Raw genomic sequence first — 21295 nt, 5'->3', positions numbered from 1 at the left:
CGCGGTATCATGGCCTCGGGGACAACATCATTTTTACTTAAATACTAATAAACAAGTATTTAAGTAAAAAATGTTGATTAATTATACGCATATCTCAATCTTTGAATGACACCAACTTATTTTTAGTCAACCATGTAATCCTTAAGAACTTCTTTGTGGGTTTGACATTTCATCCTTTAGCATCACAAGAACACTCCCAAAAAAATGTTTTTTTTATCTTCATTATTACCAAATAATGGGGAAATATTTTAACATTTTATTATTTCTTAATTATCCTCATTTATAACATGGTAAGTGGAGAGCAACTTCGGATGCTTGAGTCGCTGTCGCCTATTTATATTATACGGACGGCTCGCATAGGTTAAAGCGAATGGTCGCTTATTCATCACCTCGCCCAACAAGGTGGCCCCCGGTAGACGGCGTTAATACAAGAACAGAGTAGGCATGCTGATCAATGAGACCCACAAAACGACCCGCATCTCGATTGGAAATAAGTGTGGGTCCTAGCGAGATAGAGTAGTGGTGGCTGGCTTTAACGGCCTTTAAAATTTTTTAGCTACCGGCGTCAACGGCGAATGCTTTAGATTGACGTCTTCGCGCCTCCGTAATTTCACCCGCAAGCGTACTATGCTCTTATTGGTTTGCATCTGGGCCCCATGTTTTTCTTTAGAGTCGTAGCGGGATGGGACTCGATTACTGAGTTGTCTAACACTTGAGCAAAACGGCACTTAGTCACTCATACCCACACTTTACTTGTGGTACTGCAGTGATAGCCACATGGGGTCCATCCATGTAAAGCAATCATAACGCAGGTGAAGATGGTAGACAAAAGACCAATCCCGAAAAGAAGAAGATGCGTGGTATGAAATTAAAAAACCAAGAGAAAAAGGAGCTTCTTGACAGACGATTCGCCTGGCTCCTTCAGCGCGCTTCGCTTCTCTGCTTTTCCCGATTTGAGGCGACGTAGGAAGAGTGGATAGATAATGGTGGCTACGGCGGGGAATCTGGCGTCTTAAGTGAGCTCAAGGTACAGTTTTGTTTTTTTCTTCTAACCAAGGATCAGAAATCCATTGGAATCGATCTAAGGATGTGATTCTTGTTTTTCGGGTTCTTTCTTCTCTTCTCTTCTTCTTATTTGTGCGCTTTTGTGGGTTCGTGGATTTCTTTTGCCCCATTGGAGTGGCTCCTCAAGGGGATTCGTCGAGCTTGGGAGTCAATTTGGAGCAAGACCGATTTCGTGTACCAAGGATCTGTTCTTTAATACGGTTTCAGCGGAATCAGTAGGATTGAACGTCAAAATCCGATTTTGAGCTTAGAATCTGTTCATTGGTATTCATTTATCTAGGAGACTGAGTCTGAAAAATAGATATTGAAATGAGAGGTTTTACTGGGATGCATATGCGTTTTATATGAGTGGAGGAGTTTGGGGGTACCATATGAAGGTGGAGTTGTTTTGAGTGATTTATAGTAGTACACGCTTTACCTCATTTCATATTTGTTGGCAGCAGTCAATTGGCTACTTATTTAAGAAGTTCTCATCTACTAGATATGTATGTTATGTGGACAAGCTTCCATATTCGGTATAACTGTTCTTTTTATTGAGTTAGTGAATTCATGGCCTTTAGATTAAGTCTTAGACAATATTTTTCTTATGTTACTAATTAAAAATTTTACAAGTTTTTTTGGTACTGATTGCAGGTGATTAGAAGAAAATGGGATATTTGAAATGGGCTTTTAGGTCTAAATGTATATAGGCTGTTGCATAGGCTGCTGACCTGAAGCTTGCTTGATAAACGCTTACGTGCATTTGCGCATTCTGATAATTGCTTTGCACAACATAGTCAAGCCATATGTAAGGAAGAAGGTGCAGCTTTCTCAATCCATCTTCTTTGCACCTGTCCAGGTCGTTGTTTGGGATCACGCCATGTAGTGAAGACATCATTGGGATTGGATTTTCATTTGTTTACAGGAGCTTTGTTAAGTTTTTTTGCTTCTGTCTGGTTTAGAGGTGATGCTGATATTAACGACTGACACCAAGACAATTGTGTTACTGCATAAGAAAGTATTTGAAGAATATCCTTAGGTTTACAAGGTCATGGTTTTTGCCTTCTACGCTTCTGAATATAGTGGATGGCTTCACCCAAGCTTGTTGTTTTCTCCATTGGATTGATAAAAAAGCTGTGGTGATTTTTTGAATTTCAACTAGATGATGCATGTAATTTGTGGATCTTTTGTCAAGTTACCGCTGTTGATCCAAATTTGATCCATGTGAAAGTGTTTTTTTCCCAGTTGGTGATATAGCAAATCAGCACTTCTACTTTGTATGTTTTTGAAGCCATGGAAACAGCAGGGCATATAGCATCTCAACTACTTCCTTCTATTGGGCCTGCACTTGTGATATCTGTGGGATACATTGACCTTGGAAAGTGGGTGGTAGCTGTGGAGAGTGGGATCCAATTTGGATATGATCTCATGTTGTTTGTGCTCTTCTTCAACTTAACTGCCATTTTTTGCCAATACCTTGCAACATGTGTTGGTGTGGTCATGCAAAAGAATCTTGCCCAGGTACTAAATTTTGTAGTTGTTTGGTTATAGTAGATTTTAAGTATTTTTCCAAAACCTGTTTGTGTCTGTTATTTGATATGCTTTGTTTTTTGTGGAAAATGATGCTACATCAGTTTTGGTGATACAGCATTCTTATGATGGAAGGTTGTATTTCCAACTAATGTTATGACTTGTAAGTTTTAAATCAAAGTAAATATAATAATCTTACAAAAAACCTTATTGGAATTCCTTGGAACCAGAACTGTCCTTTCATTGTGATCTTGAATATGATGTGGACATTTTCCAGATTGATATTGTTATCAATTGGCTAAATTTGGTTTGAATTTTGATTTAATTGTCTCACTAATGTCTTCATCTTCTGTAGCAAAATCAAGTTATATTCTAACATCTGTGTTTGGTGATTTTGCAAAAGATTTGTAGCGAGGAATATTCCAGATTGGCATGCATGATATTGGGGGTTCAAGTTACACTGTCCATGATTACTTCTGAACTAACTATGGTACTTAATGTGCTATTTGATAGATTCCTCTTCCTATCTTTTATCATCCCAAATATTGCAATACAAGTAAATTTCTTGTTCCATGGGTGAGCCTTTTTAATTTTTTTTTTTTGCTTGATCAGATACTAGGAATTGCAAATGGGATCAACCTTTTTACTGGTGTTGACCTAGCGACCTCTGTTTGTTTGGCTACACTGGGTGCTGTTTTCCTGCCTCTTGTCATCTTACTGGTAATTTTATCCTATCTTCTTCCATCATCATTTTCATGCAGAAATATAGTTGGTATGCTCACTGCATATACATACTGGTTGAGGTGCAGGGCAAATTTTTGGGTGAAACAATATACACAATTATAGCAGGGTTTTCTTTGCTATTTTATGTTTTTGGGGTACTAATCAGTCAACCTGAAATTCCAATTGTAAATGATGTACTTTTTCCGAAGCTGAGTGGGGAGAGTTCATATTTACTAGTGGCTCTTCTTGGTGCAAACATAATGGCGCATAATTTTTACATTCACTCTGAAATTGTGCAGGTAAAGGTTTCTAGGATGCGGTCATTTGTTGTTCTTTGTTGTGTACTGCTCCTGCTATTCTTTGTATGCAACTTTTGTTTATTTATTGCAGTTATATCAGCTACTTCAACTTCTTTTTGGTTACAAATTGCATAATTTTCTCATCCTTCTTGAGGAAGATAATCTGAAAATTAACATGAACAGTAGTCCAGGATTAGTGTCCTAAAGAAAGCAAAAGTTGATAGAGTTGGTTATAAACTCAAACATCTATGGCATAATTTACAAGTAGAGACCTATTCAACTAGCTGAGTTTATGACTGGTTGTTGTCTGTAAAGTTGTATTCAGTCAATATTCCAGTAGCATTCTTATCCATTGTGTAAAAGAAGATTGAGCCTAATAATTTTCAGTCTTCATTGTTCTGAGCTAGATTGTTTGATACTGATCCAATCTTTGTTGGAAAATTGTAAGCCAGACTGAAAAGCGTGATAAACAATCAGAAATAATCAAGAATTCAACAGGAGCAACAGAATATTGATTGTAATCAACTTGAAACCAATTGGGTGAAGTAGTTGGGCTAATCAAGTCTAAATTCCATCTTCTGTTATAAGCAGTAGATGAAAAAGAACTACAAATGGTGACACTAGGGGCTTGCTTACTTGAGGGGAGGGATTTCAAATCCATGGAAAGGGGTGGATGAGAACTTACAGACTTCCATATTCCTAGTTTGATTGGAACACTTCTGGAGGGAGTGGATTCAATGAGGTAGCCAACAGATCCTAAAACTGCGTCAACTGCTTCCTTTCAAACTTGGGGAGAAGAGATGGACAAACAGTAAATTGTAGGTGAAAAGATTAAATTTTTTTTCCTTTTCTTAAATGAGAGATTATAAGTTTATTTGCTAAGCCAATCCCGATTGGCCCTCACGTCGGCCATGTCCATATGGTCCCTGCTCTTTTCCCACAAGTTGACCACATTGGTGTACATCCTATGTGCATATGATAACATCAAGAATCTGCTGGAGAACTCATAGGAGGTCAGGGATAGGTCAAGGAGCTGCAGGAGATGCTCCTTTGCTTGCTCAATTTGATCAAGCTTCACTACTTACCCTGAAAGTGGAGGGTGTTCATGACCATACACGTTGGTTGTGACTTCTTCTCCATCACCTTCATGCTACACTTCAGTGTTGGTTGTAGGTTGAAACACATGATGAAGCCTTCCATTGCATGGCCATCAAGGTGCTGCTCTTCTCTGATGGTGGCATGGTTCCTGTTGACGCTAGAGTTCATGTTGGCCGACTGAGAAGGACATCTTTCCTTGCATTGGCTAGAGATGACCATGAGCAGCTGTTCAAGGGCTGACCTATGCCATCCTATGCTGTGCAGCACAAGTTGGTACCCTTGTGAAACTGCTCTGATCTTGGACTGAAATTGGTTTTGGAACCTGTATTTTAACCTGTATATGTTATTCTTATACTTTTGAAGTTCACGCCTTTGCTCAAACGAGCACATGCAACCTTGTATAATGGGTCTTTAGTTCCCTATAGGTGTCTAATATCTGTAATAACAGCAAAATGTACAACATACAGAATACCATCTTATGTAGGAAGGATTTTGTAATTGTCTGAAGAAAAAAGAGAAAACCATTCTCTGTGGAACAGTATGGTTCTTCTGTAGTAAGTTGGTATGGTTGTAGAGTGTGTGTTGCTATGATTGATTTGAAAACAGTTTCTCAGTATAATCAGCATGATTCAGTATTTTTAGTCTTTGTTTGCAGTCATATTTCTGAGGATTGTGTTTCTTGCAACCATATGAGCCTGGTTTCTATTATTTCTTCCTGAGTACCTTTCACTAACCACTTGAAGTATTTATTTGAATGTTCCAAATGTTGAATATCAATCTACTTGTGTTCAGCAAAAAAAGACATTCCTCAATGCTTCGATGGGTGCCTTGTTTCATGACCACTTTTTTGCAATCATCTTCATTTTTACCAGCATCTTTCTGGTAAATTATACACTGATGAGTTCAGCAGCAGTTGTTTTTAGCAGAACAAATGTGATGTTCAGCTTTCAAGATGTTTCTTTGCTTATGGATCAGGTTATTCACCTCTTTCTCAGCTTTCTTTTTTTTCCTTTTTTTTTGTAATATTCATATATGCTTGTTAAAGAAGCTGATTTTTGAGTCATATGGTATTTGCTAGAAAGACCAGATTCCAAAGTTTTCATAAGGTATTTTTCCCAGGAGTATATGATAAGCTGTTTCATCTTTTCATTAAGATTGAATTTTGATGAAGTTCTCAGTATTGCCACTGGACATCTGTTCTAGTTGCTAAAAAAAATCAGAATAATATATCAACTTGATTTACAATAGAACTTATACTGCAAATTAAGAAAATTGGACCTGCAGCTTGGTATTTGAACGAGAACTTACTTTAGCATTATTGTTTTACAAGAAGCAGGCCATCAAGTTGGCTAACAATATAACTTATAATATCAGCTGCAAATTAAGAAAATTGGATCTGCTGCTTGGTATTTGAATGTGAACTTCCCTTACAATTAATGTTTTACAAGAACTGCCCTTTTATAAATGTCAGTTAATCATAGGGTTGTTTAAATTTAAAGAATGACATTGAAAAATCCAGCACTTTTATAAATGCCAGTTAATCATAGGGTTGTCTAAATTTAAAGAATGACGTTGAAAAATCCAGCACGATTGGAATCATAAACTGAAAATAATATCCAATGTAATAGTGGTAGGTTGTTGGTACTATGACATTGAGCTAAGGCATGCACAGCAGAAAGTTTAATCTGATTACAATGCACTATGTGCAAAACAGTAAAAAAGAGTTCTTTCATTGTATGATCGAAGTGAAATGGATTTGTGTTTTAATTTTTGGTGGTGTGGAGCATAAATAAACTTTGGATGTAGTTCAAGGTGCCTTCTTCAACTAAAACTGTATAATGCTCATTAATAGTTCAGTTCTTCCTCACTGGAAATTCCAACGTTATTGTTCTTTTCAAATATCTTTTATCATCGCCACAAAAGTAACTCCCTGTCTGACCTATCTTTCAAAAATGGAAGATCACCATTCTTATTTCTGCATGGTCATTACACAGTCATTTCTTTTTCACATTAGGATTGTTCTATCGGAGAATCACAACCAGATTGATGCTGTAATCCAGATAGTACTTGCATGAATTTCAAAAAATGGAAGATGCCCATTCTTATTGCTGCTTGGTCATTTGCACCCTTAGTCATTTCTTTTTCACGTTAGGATGGTCCTATCAGAGAATCACAACTAGATTGATGCAGTTTTCCAGATAGTACTCGCATCTATTTGTACTGATCTCCTTATGGACTTCTTTATTGTGTTTTTGCAGTTTTTGCAAAAATATTGGTTTACTGTGTGCAAAATGTTTTTTCATCATTTATTGATTAAAAAGTTAAATAAGAAAGCTTTCCAAGTTGTACTATGACGTGTTCATGTAGAATGTTTAGCATATTTGTTACCCTGCTTGCAGCTTCTTTTATTTTTCCAATATATCACTATATCAGTACAAATTATTTATACTGCTATCCTGAGAAAAATGTGTGGGGCAAGTAACACTTCATTCATCATTGACTTGCATACTGATAACTTCTGTATTTCTGGTTTTCTTCTGCAGGTTTTTAGGACTCCTATTGCACCTGTAGCAATTTTTCTGGTCCTTCTTTTCTCTAGTCAAATTACTTCTCTAACTTCCAATGTTGGAGGGCGACTAATCTTACATTATCTTTTTGGTGCAAAGATCTCTTCATGGGTTCTTCATCTCTTAGTTAAATCTCTTTCAATTGTTCTAGCTCTCTGCTGTGCAAAATGTGCTGGTCCTGCGGGGATATATCAGTTGTTTATTTTTTGCCAAATTGTACAGGCTATGCTTCTTCCATCTTCTGTTGTTTCTCTTTTTAGAGTTGCATCATCCAGTTCACTAATGGGATCCTTTAAACTCTCATTACATATGAAAATATTGGCTTTGTTTGTCTTTTTTGGGATTTTTGCTTCAAATATTATCTTCATAAAAGACATGTTATTGGGGAATAGTAGCTGGGTTAACAACATTGGAGGAGCTACAGGAATCACTGGGGCAGTTTTTAATGCTGTGTTTCTGCTTCTTTCTTGTACTTCAATTGTTTCTACACTGCATCTGGCAATTACACCACTGAATTCTGAAAGTGGTGAACCAGAAACGAAATTTTGGACCTCCAATGTTCAAAAATATCAGCATGAGTTAACTCGGGCGACAGAAGATATTGATCACCACAAAATATCATCTGAAGAAAATCAATTGTCTGTACTGGAACCTGCTTTGGGAAATTCTGTGGGGAACCAGCAGGATAAATTGGTTGTAGAGGTCCATCATCATCCACTGGTCACACCTGTACATACTGAAGATCAATTTCTTCAATCTGTGCCTGTTCTGAAAGATACTGCTCATTATACCTCTTTAGTGGATCATACAATGAAAGCTAAATCCTTTCCTGATACTGATTTGGAAATTGCGCATGAGACATCTAGTGATAATTTGTCTGATCCTAGTGTCTTAGATAAGTTCGATAAAGGGCAAATCCTAAGGGATGTTTCTATAGAAGCTGATTACACAGATAAAAGTAGTGAAGGGACTTTGGAACTTGAGGAATTCTTTTCCAAGCCTATTGCTGGAGGGTATTCTGTGAACTCATCTGCTCAAAGTGCTGAAGGAAAAAGTCTTGATAGTGACTACAGGAGCTTATCAAGATTGTCTGGATTGGGCCGTGGCTCTCGGCGTCAATTGGCAGTGATCTTGGATGAGTTCTGGGGTTGTCTTTTTGATTTTCATGGGAACCTAACACAAGAAGCAATGCTGAAGAAGTACGACGTTTTATTAGGAATTGATAACAAAGTGGCCTATTCAATCGGCTATGACTCTCCCAATGGAAGGAGTTTGTCCAGTTTGAATTTTATGGGAATTACACCTTTGTCCCATGATGTGCAGCTGGAAAATACTCTTTTGCAAAGATCCTCCGGCAGTCTACGTGAACCTATACGAAGACCTTACTCGAGTTTACACATGCCGCAGTATTCTGAGGATAGGGATTTCCAGCCAGCAACAATACATGGGTACCAGATAGCATCTCATTTGAAAGGAAATGGGGCAGGGAGAAATTATTTATCCTCGTATACTTCTCAACCTCCAACTACTATTAAATCTTTTTCACCACTTGTTCCAAGCCTTAGAGATTCCGTCTTATATGCTCATAGACAAAGTGGACTAGGCTTTGTTGGATCGTCTGGTTTGCAGAGTCCAATAGCACCAAGAGCCAACAGAGGAATGCTTGAATCATCTTACTATGACCATTCCTTGATCGAACCACCTAGCAGTAGTGTTGGGTCTTCTGTTTATGCAAAGAAATACCATAGTTCTCCAGATATTTCTGCTTGCAGGAATTCCTTGTTAAGCGAGATGAAGAAGCCCATAGGCCCCAGATCATCTATGGGTCAGATGACCTTGGAAAAGTCACAATACAATAACATTTTATCTAGGACCGGAATCCCATTAGCGTTTGATCAAATTTCCCCGCCCAAACTCCATGACAATGTCTTCTCGCTTCAGTCAAGCATGAACCAGGATGTCAAATCACTTTGGTCTGTACAACCATTTGAACAACTGTGTAGAGTGATGGATAGAGACCAAACAAGAAAAAGAATAATTGCCGACAAACCAAGACTTGCCCCTAGAGAAATTTTCTCTTATTCAGAATCAGAATCTAAGTTACTTCACTCTCTTAGATTTTGTATCCAGAGGCTTCTGAACTTGGAAGGATCAGATTGGCTCTTTAGACCAAACGATGGTTCTGATGAGGAGCTCATTAATCAAGTTGCTCTCAATGAGAAAAGTGTGCGGGGACGTGGCATTGATGATTTTCATGAATTATATTCTAGTGAAATTCAGTACTATTCCTCCACTAATAAGTTCGCTTCAGTCCAGCTGGACGAGGATTCAAATTCTTCTTTTCCCTTAAACATTCCTAAGTGCGGAGATGATTGTATTTGGCGGGCATCACTTGTTGTGAGTTTTGGAGTTTGGTGTGTTCGACGCATCTTGGATCTGTCACTAGTTGAGAATCGACCAGAGCTATGGGGAAAATATACATATGTTCTCAACCGGCTTCAGGTAAATTTCTCTCTCAACATTAGTTAGGAAATCTCTGCATTATGATTGAGCTAAACAAGAATCATGACAATAGGATAGTTTTGCATGTTCACTGACAACTGTGAAGAGCTATTGATCTTTTTTTTCCCCTAAAACAAAGAGCTAAACTAATAATACTTATCAAGTTGAATGACACCACCATTTAAGTCTGCTGTCTGGTTCTTGGAGAATTCAGTGGGTGATATCCTGGTAATTAATACAAAGTGGAAAGTCCTGCTTTTGAGTTGAAGAAATCGACATTGATGAATAAGGCAAACACAAACACTAATGCAGTTTTTAGTGAGTCCGGGCGCCAAGGCAAAGAACAATGTATTTTGGATATGCATAACAAAAATCAAGTGGGCGCCGATCCCTAATGGGGCTTTTATTGACTCCATGAAGGTGCCCACTTTCCTTAATTTTTGTTACGCATATCCAACATATTGTTCTTTGCCTTAGCACCCGGACTCACTCAAAACTACATCAGTGTTTCATGTGAAGACAGAATAACTACTGGTCAAACCTATCGATTTTTTTATCATGAACTGCATCGAGCAACCTAATCTTCTAGAATTCTGAACTAAAACCTCATGAATTAGCTATTTCATGAGATGCCTCATTATTTTGTAAAGATCTAACTAATTTGTGCATGCTGTCAGTCAAGCATACAAAGTTCATATCTACTTAGCAAAAACCTGTGGCCTTCAGGAGCATCTCTTGGAGGAATTCTGACTCTCTTTTATTTGAGATTTTCTCTTAGAAATGGCTCCAATTTTTTTGTTTGACCTTTAGCACGCCCTTCCCCCTAGATCTGTTTTCAGATATTTTATCCTTCGACGATCTATTCTTGTCACACCCCTTTGTTCCTTTTGCGCCTAATCATCTCGTATAACCTTGTTTTCAAATATCTACCAGTAACCAGTAACAGTCAAGCACAAAGGAGTCGGTATATTGTTGGTGATAGAAATGCATTAACGCAGTCATGAATATTTCCTTATCTCTGGTCATTCACTGCACATTGATCACCTTTCTATCTCGATACAGGGAATTGTTGAACTTGCGTTCCTTAAGCCCCGGTTTCCTCTCACTCCATGCTTATGTTTTGAAGACCGACGAAATGATACTAACAACTTAGACTGTTCGATGCAAAGTGCCCCAGACAGAGCTGAAATGCCAGTCGAAGGATCCTTTACGACTGCAAGTATGATCCTCGAGACCATTAAGGATGTTGAAATTGCGGTTGCCGGCCGCAAGGGCAGAACAGGTACTGCCGCAGGAGACATTGCATTTCCTAAAGGAAAAGAGAATTTAGCGTCGGTTCTGAAGCGATACAAACGTCGGCTATCGAACTAGTTTCCAAGGGAACATGAACTGAACTGGGCATGGTTGAAAGAGTTGTATTTATTTGCCTTGTGGGTTTCCATTCCATGTGTGTTGTATAAGAGTGCTAATTATATCGAAATACAACAGAACAGAGGTGTAAAATTATTATCTCTGAATGGTTTTGTTTTGTTGTTCAAGCTTTTTTCTTTCTTTTTCTTTTTGTAATCTTTTTCAGAGACAAAGTCCATTTTGTTAGTTCTTGTCTGTTGTAAAATGTAAAGAAGTGGGGAGTTTCTTCTGCAATCTAATTTTATAGTCATTGTGTGGTTGATGAAATTTTTAAAATTGTCTAATTCTAAGATAGATTTCTGCAGAATTTTTTAATAACATTAAGTTATATTTACAATTTTATTATATGTATTATATATCAAATAAAAATCAAAAGGCATCCTAGATTATTGCAGGTGCTTTTTTATTTTTTATATATATATATATTCTATATTGTTGTAGCATTTATTCATATTAAAATAAAATTATTTAATTTGATTAAAATTATTTAAAGTTGATTTGATTTTGATGATTAAATTTAAATAAGTTTGACTAAATTAATAAAAAAATTATATAAAAAATGTTAAATTTAAATATATATATATATTAACACATGAAATATGAATATTTTTTGGATGAAAAATATGATTAAGTGTTGTTTTAATTTTTTTTAAAAAACATTTATGTATTTGATCGAAAATGATAATTAAAAGTGTCATTTTAATTGTTAAGTGTTATTAATTATAGTATTTTGAAATTTATATATATTTATTTTAAAATTAATGTGTAAATAAAAAGATATCCTTTATAAAGAAATTTGACGAGTAGATTTTTTACCCGTGACTTAATTAGGGGCTATATTGCAAAATGATTATTGTCAAATGAACGCTCGTGATTGTCCTCACTGAATCCGACGGCCGAAATGGCTCGTTTTTGGCTTTTAACCCTGGTCGCAATCAGTCCCCGCCGCGCTCAACTGCAAACCCTAGCCGAAGGCCATGGGTGAGTCGCCTTCCCAGGATGATTCTCATCGCTGACTCCTCGTTTTCGGTGTTTGATTGATTTTTTGTGTGGTTTTTTTTTTATCTGTGCTTCCAGGGGCGTACAAGTACGTGTCGGAGCTATGGAGGAAGAAGCAGTCGGATGTGATGCGGTTCCTGCAGAGGGTGCGGTGCTGGGAGTACCGTCAGCTCCCGTCCATCGTGCGCGTCACCAGGCCCACGCGCCCTGACAAGGCTCGACGTCTCGGTTACAAGGCAAAGCAGGTACGATCAAATACCAAATTCCAATTTTTTTTTGGTTATTTCCTCGCCTATGATTCAATCCGCTTGTTCTTTGCGAATTTTGCATGTTAGATCTTTGGCTGCTTTTGACTAAATAGCTTTCTGTACTTGTTTCGAGAAGTCCTTCGGATTTTCTCTGCTAATCTGTTGCTGTTACTTGAATTGTAATTCTATTCCTTTATCAGCAGTATGGTAGCAACAAACGCAATGTTTGTTCAGAAACGATTGATGGTTGAAGGAATGTATCTTTAGGAAGCAATTTAATTGGATGTTACTTATTGTTACAACTATTTGAGTTGTATGAATAAACTGATATACCAATGTCAGTGAAGTTGGAGAGGAACAAGATGAGAATTTACTTGTGTGATTTTGTTGTCGTTTCATTGATGATTTAAAAATACTATTTTTAAGGAACATTTTAGTTGGATTCTCCTTATTGATGCAGTTATTTGAGAAGTATGTATAATAAACTCATATATCCAAGAAAGTAAGTTGGAGAAGAACAAGATGAGCATTTGATTTGCACCAGTGGAATGACTTGTTGGTTCCTGGACTGATGTCAATCATGTTTCTCTAGATTTATGTATGTGGTGGAATGAGCATTAGTGGAGGAAATCTTCAAAGTGTCTGAAACTAAGATTAAATTGGTTGGGATTAATTAAGCAGGACCAATTGTCCCTGCTGAATAAAGATTAGCCATGGCCTTACACAGCATTAACAATTTCATTTTTGACTGCTAAAAAAATTTGAAACACAATCTAATCTCTCCCTCCTGGCATCTCTGCTTGTATTGCACCCTTAACTGCCTCTCCCATTTGATGCTCCTCTCACAGCTGAAATCGCTGGCCCAAGGCACTGATGAATTCCAGTCATCTTTCCTCTTCCTTTTTCATCACTTTTGTGTGAAATCTTCTCTATCTATATTTTAGTGTCTAGATCTTCTCTTTTAACAGTAGATTTTTGTTCATTTAATCTTAGCTTTATCTATTATTTGTTTTTTTTACAAGTTGCAATGTGAAATATGTTGTGTTATGTCTATACTTATTATTTGTTTTTTTTGCTTGTGATTGTAGACTTCTTGTGATTACATATGCACTATGAGGTGACTTGATTGCATTCCTTGTAAAAATTTTTCTTGTTATATTTCATCATTATCACCATCATTGGCTGTGCTTTTACAAACTATTAGTGGATTGGCTATATGACTTTAGCCCTCCAATCTCCATTGAGTAATATTCCATTTTGGTCTTTATGTTATTTTCTTTTTTGTGTGCCCAGGGTTATGTCATTTATCGTGTTCGGGTTAGACGTGGTGGGAGGAAGAGGCCGGTTCCAAAGGGTATCGTCTATGGAAAACCCAAGAATCAAGGTATCACTCAGCTAAAGTTCCAAAGAAACAAGCGGTCAGTTGCGGAGGAGAGAGCCGGGCGAAAGTTGGGAGGCCTCAGGGTACTAAACTCTTATTGGGTCAATGAGGTGAGATTAGCTTTCCTTTTCATGCTACTGAACTTTATACATCAAGGTATTCCTGATATTTTGAATTTGCCAATGAACCAACCGACTTGTGCTCTCATGTTTTGCAGGATTCCACCTACAAATACTTCGAGGTCATCCTTGTTGATGCAGCTCACACTGTTATCCGCAACGACCCAAGGATTAACTGGATCTGTAAGGGTGTTCACAAACATCGCGAGCTTCGCGGGCTCACCTCGGCTGGTAAGAAGTATCGTGGTCTTCGCGGCAAAGGGCATCGCCATCACAAGGCCAGGCCATCACGCAGAGCAACCTGGAAGAGGAATCAAACATTGTCGCTCCGTCGTTACCGTTAAGTTTGCTTTTGTGGTTAACTTCAATGCTAGAGTCTTAGCTACCTATTTGATGCGCGTCTGGTGACCCTAAATTATGCGATTTCATTCGACTTTGCTCCTCGATAAATCTTTTGATAATTTGCATTCCGATATATGCTATGAATGAGCATTTTGAGTAACTATCATTTTCCTATCTGTTTGGTTGAATTTCTGAGTTAGATGATGGATGAGTTTTTGTATTAAAAGATACAAGTTATAGCTGATCTATTTGTTTTGTAAAAGTTGTTTTTTTGAAATATTTTTGTGTGATTAAAAATTATAATCAATGAAATCTTTTTGGTCAGTAAAAGAATATAAATGCACTTGCTTAGTTCATCTGATTCAAACTATGACTAGTAAGAACTCCTATTTATTTCTTTTTAAAATTTTCAATTCTAAAGAAATTTACACTCTAATATATTACTACTTAAATAATTAATAATTTCTTGATTCATATCCATATTATTTTTTTTTCTTTTATATCCATACAATATTAATAATTTATTTTCTTAATTTCACCTTGCACGTAGCATAGATATTTACTTTAGTTATGATTAAGGGGGATAATTTTTCATCACTGAATTAGTGAGGTAGAGTTTGTAATTGCAACATTTGTCATTCAAGTTAATGCATCAATTAGCTAGGAGTGAGTATTACAAATCATCTTGCAGAAGACTTGCACAAGAGTATTATAATTCTTATAGCTGATTATTGTAAATAAAGTTGGTAAATTAAAAAATACCTTCTTCTGTCGTGATCAACTGTAGCTTCTCTATTTACTTCAAATCAATGAAAGAGGATATTTGTCTCAACTTCACAAATCGCCCTCGAAGCAATTGATTTGTTAGTCAGAGTTAATGCATCAATAAAACCAAAACAATAATTAGGAGTGAGTATTACAAATCAACACTTAGAGCATAGTTGAATTGGTTAGTGCAAACAGACTTATTAAAGTAGACAAAAGACGAATTTCAATAAAATCAAAACAATAATCTTCCTCCGTAGTGTTGTATCTTCCTAATTTACCTCACAGATGATCATGAGATCATTGCTGGAATGACAGAATTTTATTTTTTACTAAAAAATATTACAAATCAAAATCAAACAAATTATATATATATTTTTTTTTTTTTTTTTTTTTTTGAATGAATTGAATAAATTTTATTATCAAAATCAAATAAATTGAATCGATATAAAATATTGATTAATTTAATTTAATTTATCAATCAAGTTGCTCTGTTGTTATCTGAATTAAGTATAGCAATCGACTTTTCACAGCATAATAGTCGACTTAACTGAATTTGAAAATTTAAAATTAAAATGGAATTAAATAAATCAAAATAATTGAGAATTTAAAATAAACCAAACTAAAATTCAATCAATTTGATCGGTCCGTTATTTTGATTTAATTGAGATTTTGCTCTGGCTTGGAAAAAATATCTAAATCCAAGGTTAAGAATGTAATAAATAAATCACAATTTACGACGAGGAGGGATATAGAAGATGAATTTCTTGAAGCAGAGGGGAAAAAACTCTAGGAATCATGAGGCCAAAATTATAGCAAGAAACTTCTAAACTACACATAAATAGTACTTGAAGCAGTTGTGATATGTTGGTGATTGATAGCAATTCCAAAACACTATGTTTTACCTTAATAAGATTTTTCGAAAAACCATATTTAAGATATATATTCATGAGTTCAATGCTACTATATAAAAAGTCACATGCTGTTTTACACAAATCTAAACTTAAATCCATGGAGTAAAATTAACAAGCTTTTAACCCCATTTCGTATGTAGTTGCAGGAATGGATTCGATAACAGTTATTCTAACATCCAGAAAAGTAAATGAGAAGATAATCAGACCTTTTTCGTCGTCTGCTCTTGGAACACATCGATCACTGAAACTATTTATCAGAAAAGATGCCGATATGCTTCTGCTTCCTGGGCCATTTCCTCTGGTGTTCTGTCCTTCCTTTCCTTGTCTAGATCAAGTTTCTCCTTCATTTCCTTTTCTTTTGAATCAATCTATCGAAATCATGAAATAATCGGAGGAAATCATAAGAAACTGAAACTGAGTGGCATGGCAATGTATCTATCGCATAAGAACATCATTACTTGTTCTAACCGATATAAGTTTTGTGATGACACAAGGTGAACGATACGCATGAATACTACTTACCTCATCATAGATCTCATCATTTTTTGTGAAATCTCCACTTCTCCTGGGAAGAACGTGAATATGCACATGAGGAACTGTCTGCCCAGCCTGAGGTCCATCCTGGAACATTATAGCATACTCCTCGACTTAGTAATACAATACAAAGCTTGCAATATAGATAAACATCGAAATAAGGGCTATTTGAATACAAGATACATCAAATCTACAGTATGTTTCAGAAAACATTCCCCTTTTTTTCAAAATGCAACTCATCGCATTTAGCAAGATGACAGAATAATTCAGGACCAAACAACAGTTCGCTCTCGGGTTTCATACACAACGGAAGAGATGAAAGAAACAAATTAGCAGCTCCTAGTCTTATAAGCCAGAAGATCAGGGTTGACCTCGAGGCCTTGTCATTAAATGATTCTACGACTTGGGATCCACCTTATAAATATGAAACTAGAATGTGGAATGATCTGGAAATTATCACAAAATAAATCGATGTGGAAGCTCCTAGCTGCTGTGAATAGTTTCACCTAATGTATTTCTTGGTTGGTTAGCCAAGATAAAAGATTGTTTTGATAAGCAAAATGAAAGATATCAATGAGTTTGATTATTCTCACCTAATTCCACTTGGAATCCTATAGACCTGATCAAATTGAGTCATAAAAATTTTCAAAATTTTCATTTAAATCAAAGAAAACTCAATTGACACTAACTTTGACAAAACATAAAATCAACACGCGTAAAAAAAATGATATGACCTATTCTACCAACTACCCCAAGTCAATGAGATGAATCTGATTTTAAAAACAACTAAGAGTTTATTTGTTTGAAACAAAAAAATGTAGTTATACAACTTGGCTTACATAATTGAAATTTAAAAAATGACAATTTTTTTAAAAAAAAACATTGGAGTATTTAAAGGTGTAAAACAAAAAAATGTTGAAATTTAAAAAATTCAATTATTTTTTACAAAATGGCATTTTAAAAAAAAAAGGGTGTTAAAAAGGTATAACTTAAATTTTCAGAGATAATGTAATTTATAAAATATAAATTAAAAATGTCAAGACATACATTTTAAGATTAAAATTTTATAAAAATCAAAATTTCTAAAATAAAATTATAATTTTCAATCATAAAATTGTTTTCGTTAAATTATCAAGGATTTGGGTTTTTGACATTTTGAAAAATGAAATCTTGGCTAATTGAAACGGCTTAGACTTCAGCCTAACTCTACCAAATTCAAACATTTTATAAAATAATAATATAATTAAATAACAAAGAAGAAACTTAAATTATATGAACTAAAATAGCGTCTCATGAATTCATCCAGTTCAACAAATATGTGCCTGAACAAGTATTTAGCTTTGACTTGGAAAGGCTATCCTCTAGAAAAAAAAATTCCACCTAACTTGAATCGAATTTTCCTAACTAAGAAAGTTCATAGTCAATTCAAGCAAGAAACTTGAAACCATGAAATTTGGTAAAATTGTAACTTCAAGACCCTTTTGTAATCGATAAGATTTAGAATCCCCTCATCCAAGTGCATCTTATGGCTTACACTAATGTACTTAAATTGCTTCCTGTTAGCCGATCAACAATACTTCTTTCCTTATCATCTGAAACCGGATACCTTGTTGTTTATAAGTATGGTGTTGTCGTTAGTGCAACACCTTCGTAATCATCAAGTTGGTTAGAAAGGGAAAAATAAATAGTAATCATCTGCCGAATTAAGTAGTAGCATTCCATGAGGGAATACACAATCAATTTCTGGCATCTGCTACATCCTAACATAGACTAAACAGCTAAGTTTTGCTCAACCGTAACTCCCATCCTTAATCTGGAATTGCAAAAGTTTGTGAATTATATAGTTAAATATTGTTTCTTTTCGAGAATGCTAAAATTCTTGCATGGGCATGCTTCAATAATATTGCAACAAAAAAAACATACAAAACCAAAGAAAAGAAACGAAATTGTAGGATTTAATTCTAAAGAACTAAAGAAGAATAAGAGCTCTGAAGAAAAGAAATTGCCTCCAGAGATAAATCAACATTTGTAAGACAGATAGCAATTATCCAATCAACTATGGGAAAGAACCTAAGTCTCATTAACACAGCAGATATTCTTGAGAAAAGCTTCTAGACTTCAAGCAAAATAGTGTGGTCAAGTTTTAAAACATAAAACAGAGATCGAAACAAATGCTAACATCCTCACCTGGATAGTGAATGTCAATGAAGATGCTTTATGGTAATCCTCAAGACGATCACCAACTTCCTTGGCAGTAAGCCATAAATCGCAAACCTCATCAGCAGTGAGATCAACGAAGCGCTTTACTTCACGCTTCGGGCATATTAGTACATGTAGAGAATGTCAAGGTTTAAAGTGCAAAAAAAATATGTTTGAGTTGAAATATTTTGTTGATGCATATAAATGGACTAAAATGTTATCAGAAATGGTGATTGCACACTTAACATGGCTGCAAAGCACAAGAAAGAAAACTTTGATATGCATTCATACATCATCAATTTTCCAACTATTTCAAAAAGGTTAATTTGGCAAGGATATGACCTGCAAAAAAAAATAAAAGAAGCAAGTGAATAGAATGGGGGAGATATAAAACAACATAATTTTGATAAATAAACAGTTAAAAAGAAACCATTCACAAATATACATCATATTCCATACACAAAATTAACACAAGATTATCATGCAAGAGAATAAATGACTGGTTATCCCTTTGTTAACAACAATAAAATGCTCATCGTTTAGTGTTTTGTCCAGATACCTAACTAAATGTCATCAAGCACATGAGGTATAAGGTAAAACCACAAACTTTCATATGTTTTGCCTACAAAATCTCTGCACCATATGCACAATAACAGTAAAAAAAAAAAACTATAAGTTAGAAACCCTAGGTAAACTGAAATCAGGATACTTGAATACATTCTAAAATATATTTAAGCTCACAGTTGACCTTTATTTATGATGAATAGCTAATTGATAATCAAATTCGATGTTCAATTGCAATATCATATGCTTGAGTAAGACGATAGGAAACAATACAAGTAGCAGTTCCCACACCTTCCTCAAGAACAATGTACTATTACTGCTATACCAATCAGAGTTAGAGGATGGAAGCGCTACTGAGATAAAAGGTCTAAATGTGCAAGCATTTGAAAACATTCATGTGCTCATTATGCTTAGTGACTGGAAGTTTAATCAAAGAGACATTCTTTATATGCATTCAAGCATTCCATGATCATGAAGTGATAACATCAAAATGGTGCAAAGAGATAGTAAAAGGCCAAGGCAAGATACTCAGAGTAGTCCATGCAAATGGACTTTTACATGTATGTTTATTGATGGCATCGTATAATTACTCAAGAAACGGTCCACAAGTATTTATTAACTGACAAGACTCGACCAGAGGAACAATTTGGGCATGCTTAGGTTACGAATAAGAATTTTTGAAGTTGGAGAAAATACAAACAAAATCAGATTTTACAAACATGCACCTGATTAATAAGCTGGATCGAACTACATCCTATCAACTCTAACCGAAATGACAAAAAGGTATCTACTTTCAACACCATGAACAGAATCATGAGCACTAAAAAATGAACAGAAGCATGAGAGACTCTACATTGATTTAGTGAAGGAAATATGAAGACTTTCGTGAGTAGGAACAATCCAAAGTTCGAAAAGTACCGAATTCAAGAGAGGTGCGGAGAGAATTATAGTCAAGGGGAAAGCGTACCCGGCACAACAGGACGCAGGTTCACCATCGCGTAAGAGTACGGAGTGGAGCGGAAGACCTCGGTCTGATGAATCTTGTATGGGCCGAAGGTGTATGTCTCGGCGTCCGCCATCTGGGGCTGAGGCTTGGGACAAGATCGTGAGGGAGACCGCGTGCAGAATGAACGGATCCGAAACGGAGCCGGAGTGAGGGCGAGTGGATGCGAGCCGAAGAGGACGGGGGCCGAGATTACGCCGGACAACTGTCGTCGGCCTCCGAGTCCAAGTCGCAGATCAAGCAGCAATCCCTTCATGCGTTTTGTAGAGCAAACCAAGCCCTACCTTGAGAAATTCCCAAGTAAGATCCCTCCTCCCTCTTTGAATATACCAAAATAACCTTCCTCTTGCCAGCCCCTCCATCTAGATCCACGTCGTTACCGTCGCAACCTCAACGACCTCCTCCTCGTCCATGCCGCCCTCGATCGCCTCCACTTCGACGGCGCCGTCAAAATCTCCCCCTCCGAGCTAATTCCACTCGATTACGCCTTGCTCCGCCTCAGCAGAGCCATCAACTCCGGCGATAGGCTCAAGCACCACAGCCCCTTCGGCGCCCAATCAGATGACGATACCGAAACCACGGGGTCAGAGACGGTGCGGCCGTCAAAGTACGGCGCCTGCATGACTAGGTGAGGTGCCGGCGGAGGGGAATCACCGACGAAGGGTATTTTAGTGATTTCACACAAAAAGAAAGTGTAAATTCCCAATAGGCTCGACCTCGTGGTCCGTCTACGGCTCGAGCTCTGCACTAGGTCTGTTGGGCGCGTGGCAGCAACGCCAATTAAATATCCACGATGACATTTCAATCGATGAGCTGGATCCAATCCAATCGAAGGAGCACATTGTCTCTTCGTCTCGATTTATTTGTTTCATCCATTTTGAACTCAATGATTCAGATGGAGTCTCATTTAAAAATAACACTTTGATCGTTTGCAACAAAAAAAAATAAAATTTATTATTTCAACGATCATCGTATAATACGATCGATCCCACGACCAATTATGAGAAGATAAATCAAAAAGTTATCGGTACTACTACGGAGAGAGCACTTTAAT

General features: G+C 36.4%; 3 protein-coding genes across 4 annotated transcripts; 2 read left to right on the top strand and 1 right to left on the bottom strand.

Moving 5' to 3' along the window:
• Positions 1-920: 920 nt before the first annotated feature.
• Positions 921-11449, top strand: LOC141824346 (protein ETHYLENE-INSENSITIVE 2-like). 2 transcript variants are annotated; one of them, XM_074711609.1, is made up of 8 exons: positions 921-1027; positions 1699-2565; positions 2978-3064; positions 3187-3294; positions 3384-3596; positions 5487-5669; positions 7238-9763; positions 10826-11449. In XM_074711609.1, exons 2-8 carry the CDS (start codon positions 2338-2340, stop codon positions 11132-11134), a joined length of 3654 nt encoding a protein of 1217 aa, XP_074567710.1. In that variant the 5' UTR covers positions 921-1027; positions 1699-2337; the 3' UTR covers positions 11135-11449. The 2 variants fall into 2 exon arrangements, with proteins under 2 accessions (XP_074567710.1, XP_074567711.1); XM_074711610.1 differs by lacking the exon at positions 921-1027 and having other exon boundaries at positions 2477-2565; positions 2930-3064.
• A 671-nt stretch (positions 11450-12120) lies between these two features.
• Positions 12121-14524, top strand: LOC141824263 (large ribosomal subunit protein eL15y). The gene is made up of 4 exons (XM_074711519.1): positions 12121-12154; positions 12251-12417; positions 13714-13911; positions 14019-14524. Exons 1-4 carry the CDS (start codon positions 12151-12153, stop codon positions 14262-14264), a joined length of 615 nt encoding a protein of 204 aa, XP_074567620.1. The 5' UTR covers positions 12121-12150; the 3' UTR covers positions 14265-14524.
• Positions 14525-15951: 1427 nt separating this feature from the next.
• Positions 15952-20833, bottom strand: LOC141825093 (bifunctional bis(5'-adenosyl)-triphosphatase/adenylylsulfatase FHIT). Its single transcript, XM_074712482.1, has 4 exons — positions 20204-20833; positions 18663-18809; positions 16464-16562; positions 15952-16309 (listed from the first exon to the last, which is right to left on the bottom strand). Exons 1-4 carry the CDS (start codon positions 20495-20497, stop codon positions 16196-16198), a joined length of 654 nt encoding a protein of 217 aa, XP_074568583.1. The 5' UTR covers positions 20498-20833; the 3' UTR covers positions 15952-16195.
• Between the last annotated feature and the right edge of the window lie 462 nt (positions 20834-21295).

Source organism: Curcuma longa, chromosome 3 (assembly GCF_044706935.1).
Source record: "Curcuma longa cultivar G26 ecotype Majalengka, Jawa Barat chromosome 3, ITB_CL_G26_1.1, whole genome shotgun sequence".
Classification (NCBI taxonomy): Eukaryota; Viridiplantae; Streptophyta; class Magnoliopsida; order Zingiberales; family Zingiberaceae; genus Curcuma; species Curcuma longa.
This window is presented reverse-complemented; position numbering and strand designations above follow the sequence as displayed.

Bases quoted from the DNA above. Each gene is read 5' to 3' on its own strand.
- LOC141824346 (XM_074711609.1), top strand. From the start codon at position 2,338: ATGGAAACAGCAGGGCATATAGCATCTCAACTACTTCCTTCTATTGGG. The intron at 3,597-5,486 runs GTAAAGGTTTCT...ACTTGTGTTCAG, and splicing joins TTCACTCTGAAATTGTGCAG to CAAAAAAAGACATTCCTCAA. The intron at 9,764-10,825 runs GTAAATTTCTCT...ATCTCGATACAG, and splicing joins ATGTTCTCAACCGGCTTCAG to GGAATTGTTGAACTTGCGTT.
- LOC141824263 (XM_074711519.1), top strand. The intron at 12,418-13,713 runs GTACGATCAAAT...TTGTGTGCCCAG, and splicing joins TCGGTTACAAGGCAAAGCAG to GGTTATGTCATTTATCGTGT. The intron at 13,912-14,018 runs GTGAGATTAGCT...CATGTTTTGCAG, and splicing joins ACTCTTATTGGGTCAATGAG to GATTCCACCTACAAATACTT.
- LOC141825093 (XM_074712482.1), bottom strand. From the start codon at position 20,497: ATGAAGGGATTGCTGCTTGATCTGCGACTTGGACTCGGAGGCCGACGA. The intron at 18,810-20,203 runs ACGCTTTCCCCT...TGACATTCTCTA, and splicing joins TGCGTCCTGTTGTGCCGGGT to CATGTACTAATATGCCCGAA. The intron at 16,563-18,662 runs GTGAGGATGTTA...ATAATGTTCCAG, and splicing joins CATTGACATTCACTATCCAG to GATGGACCTCAGGCTGGGCA.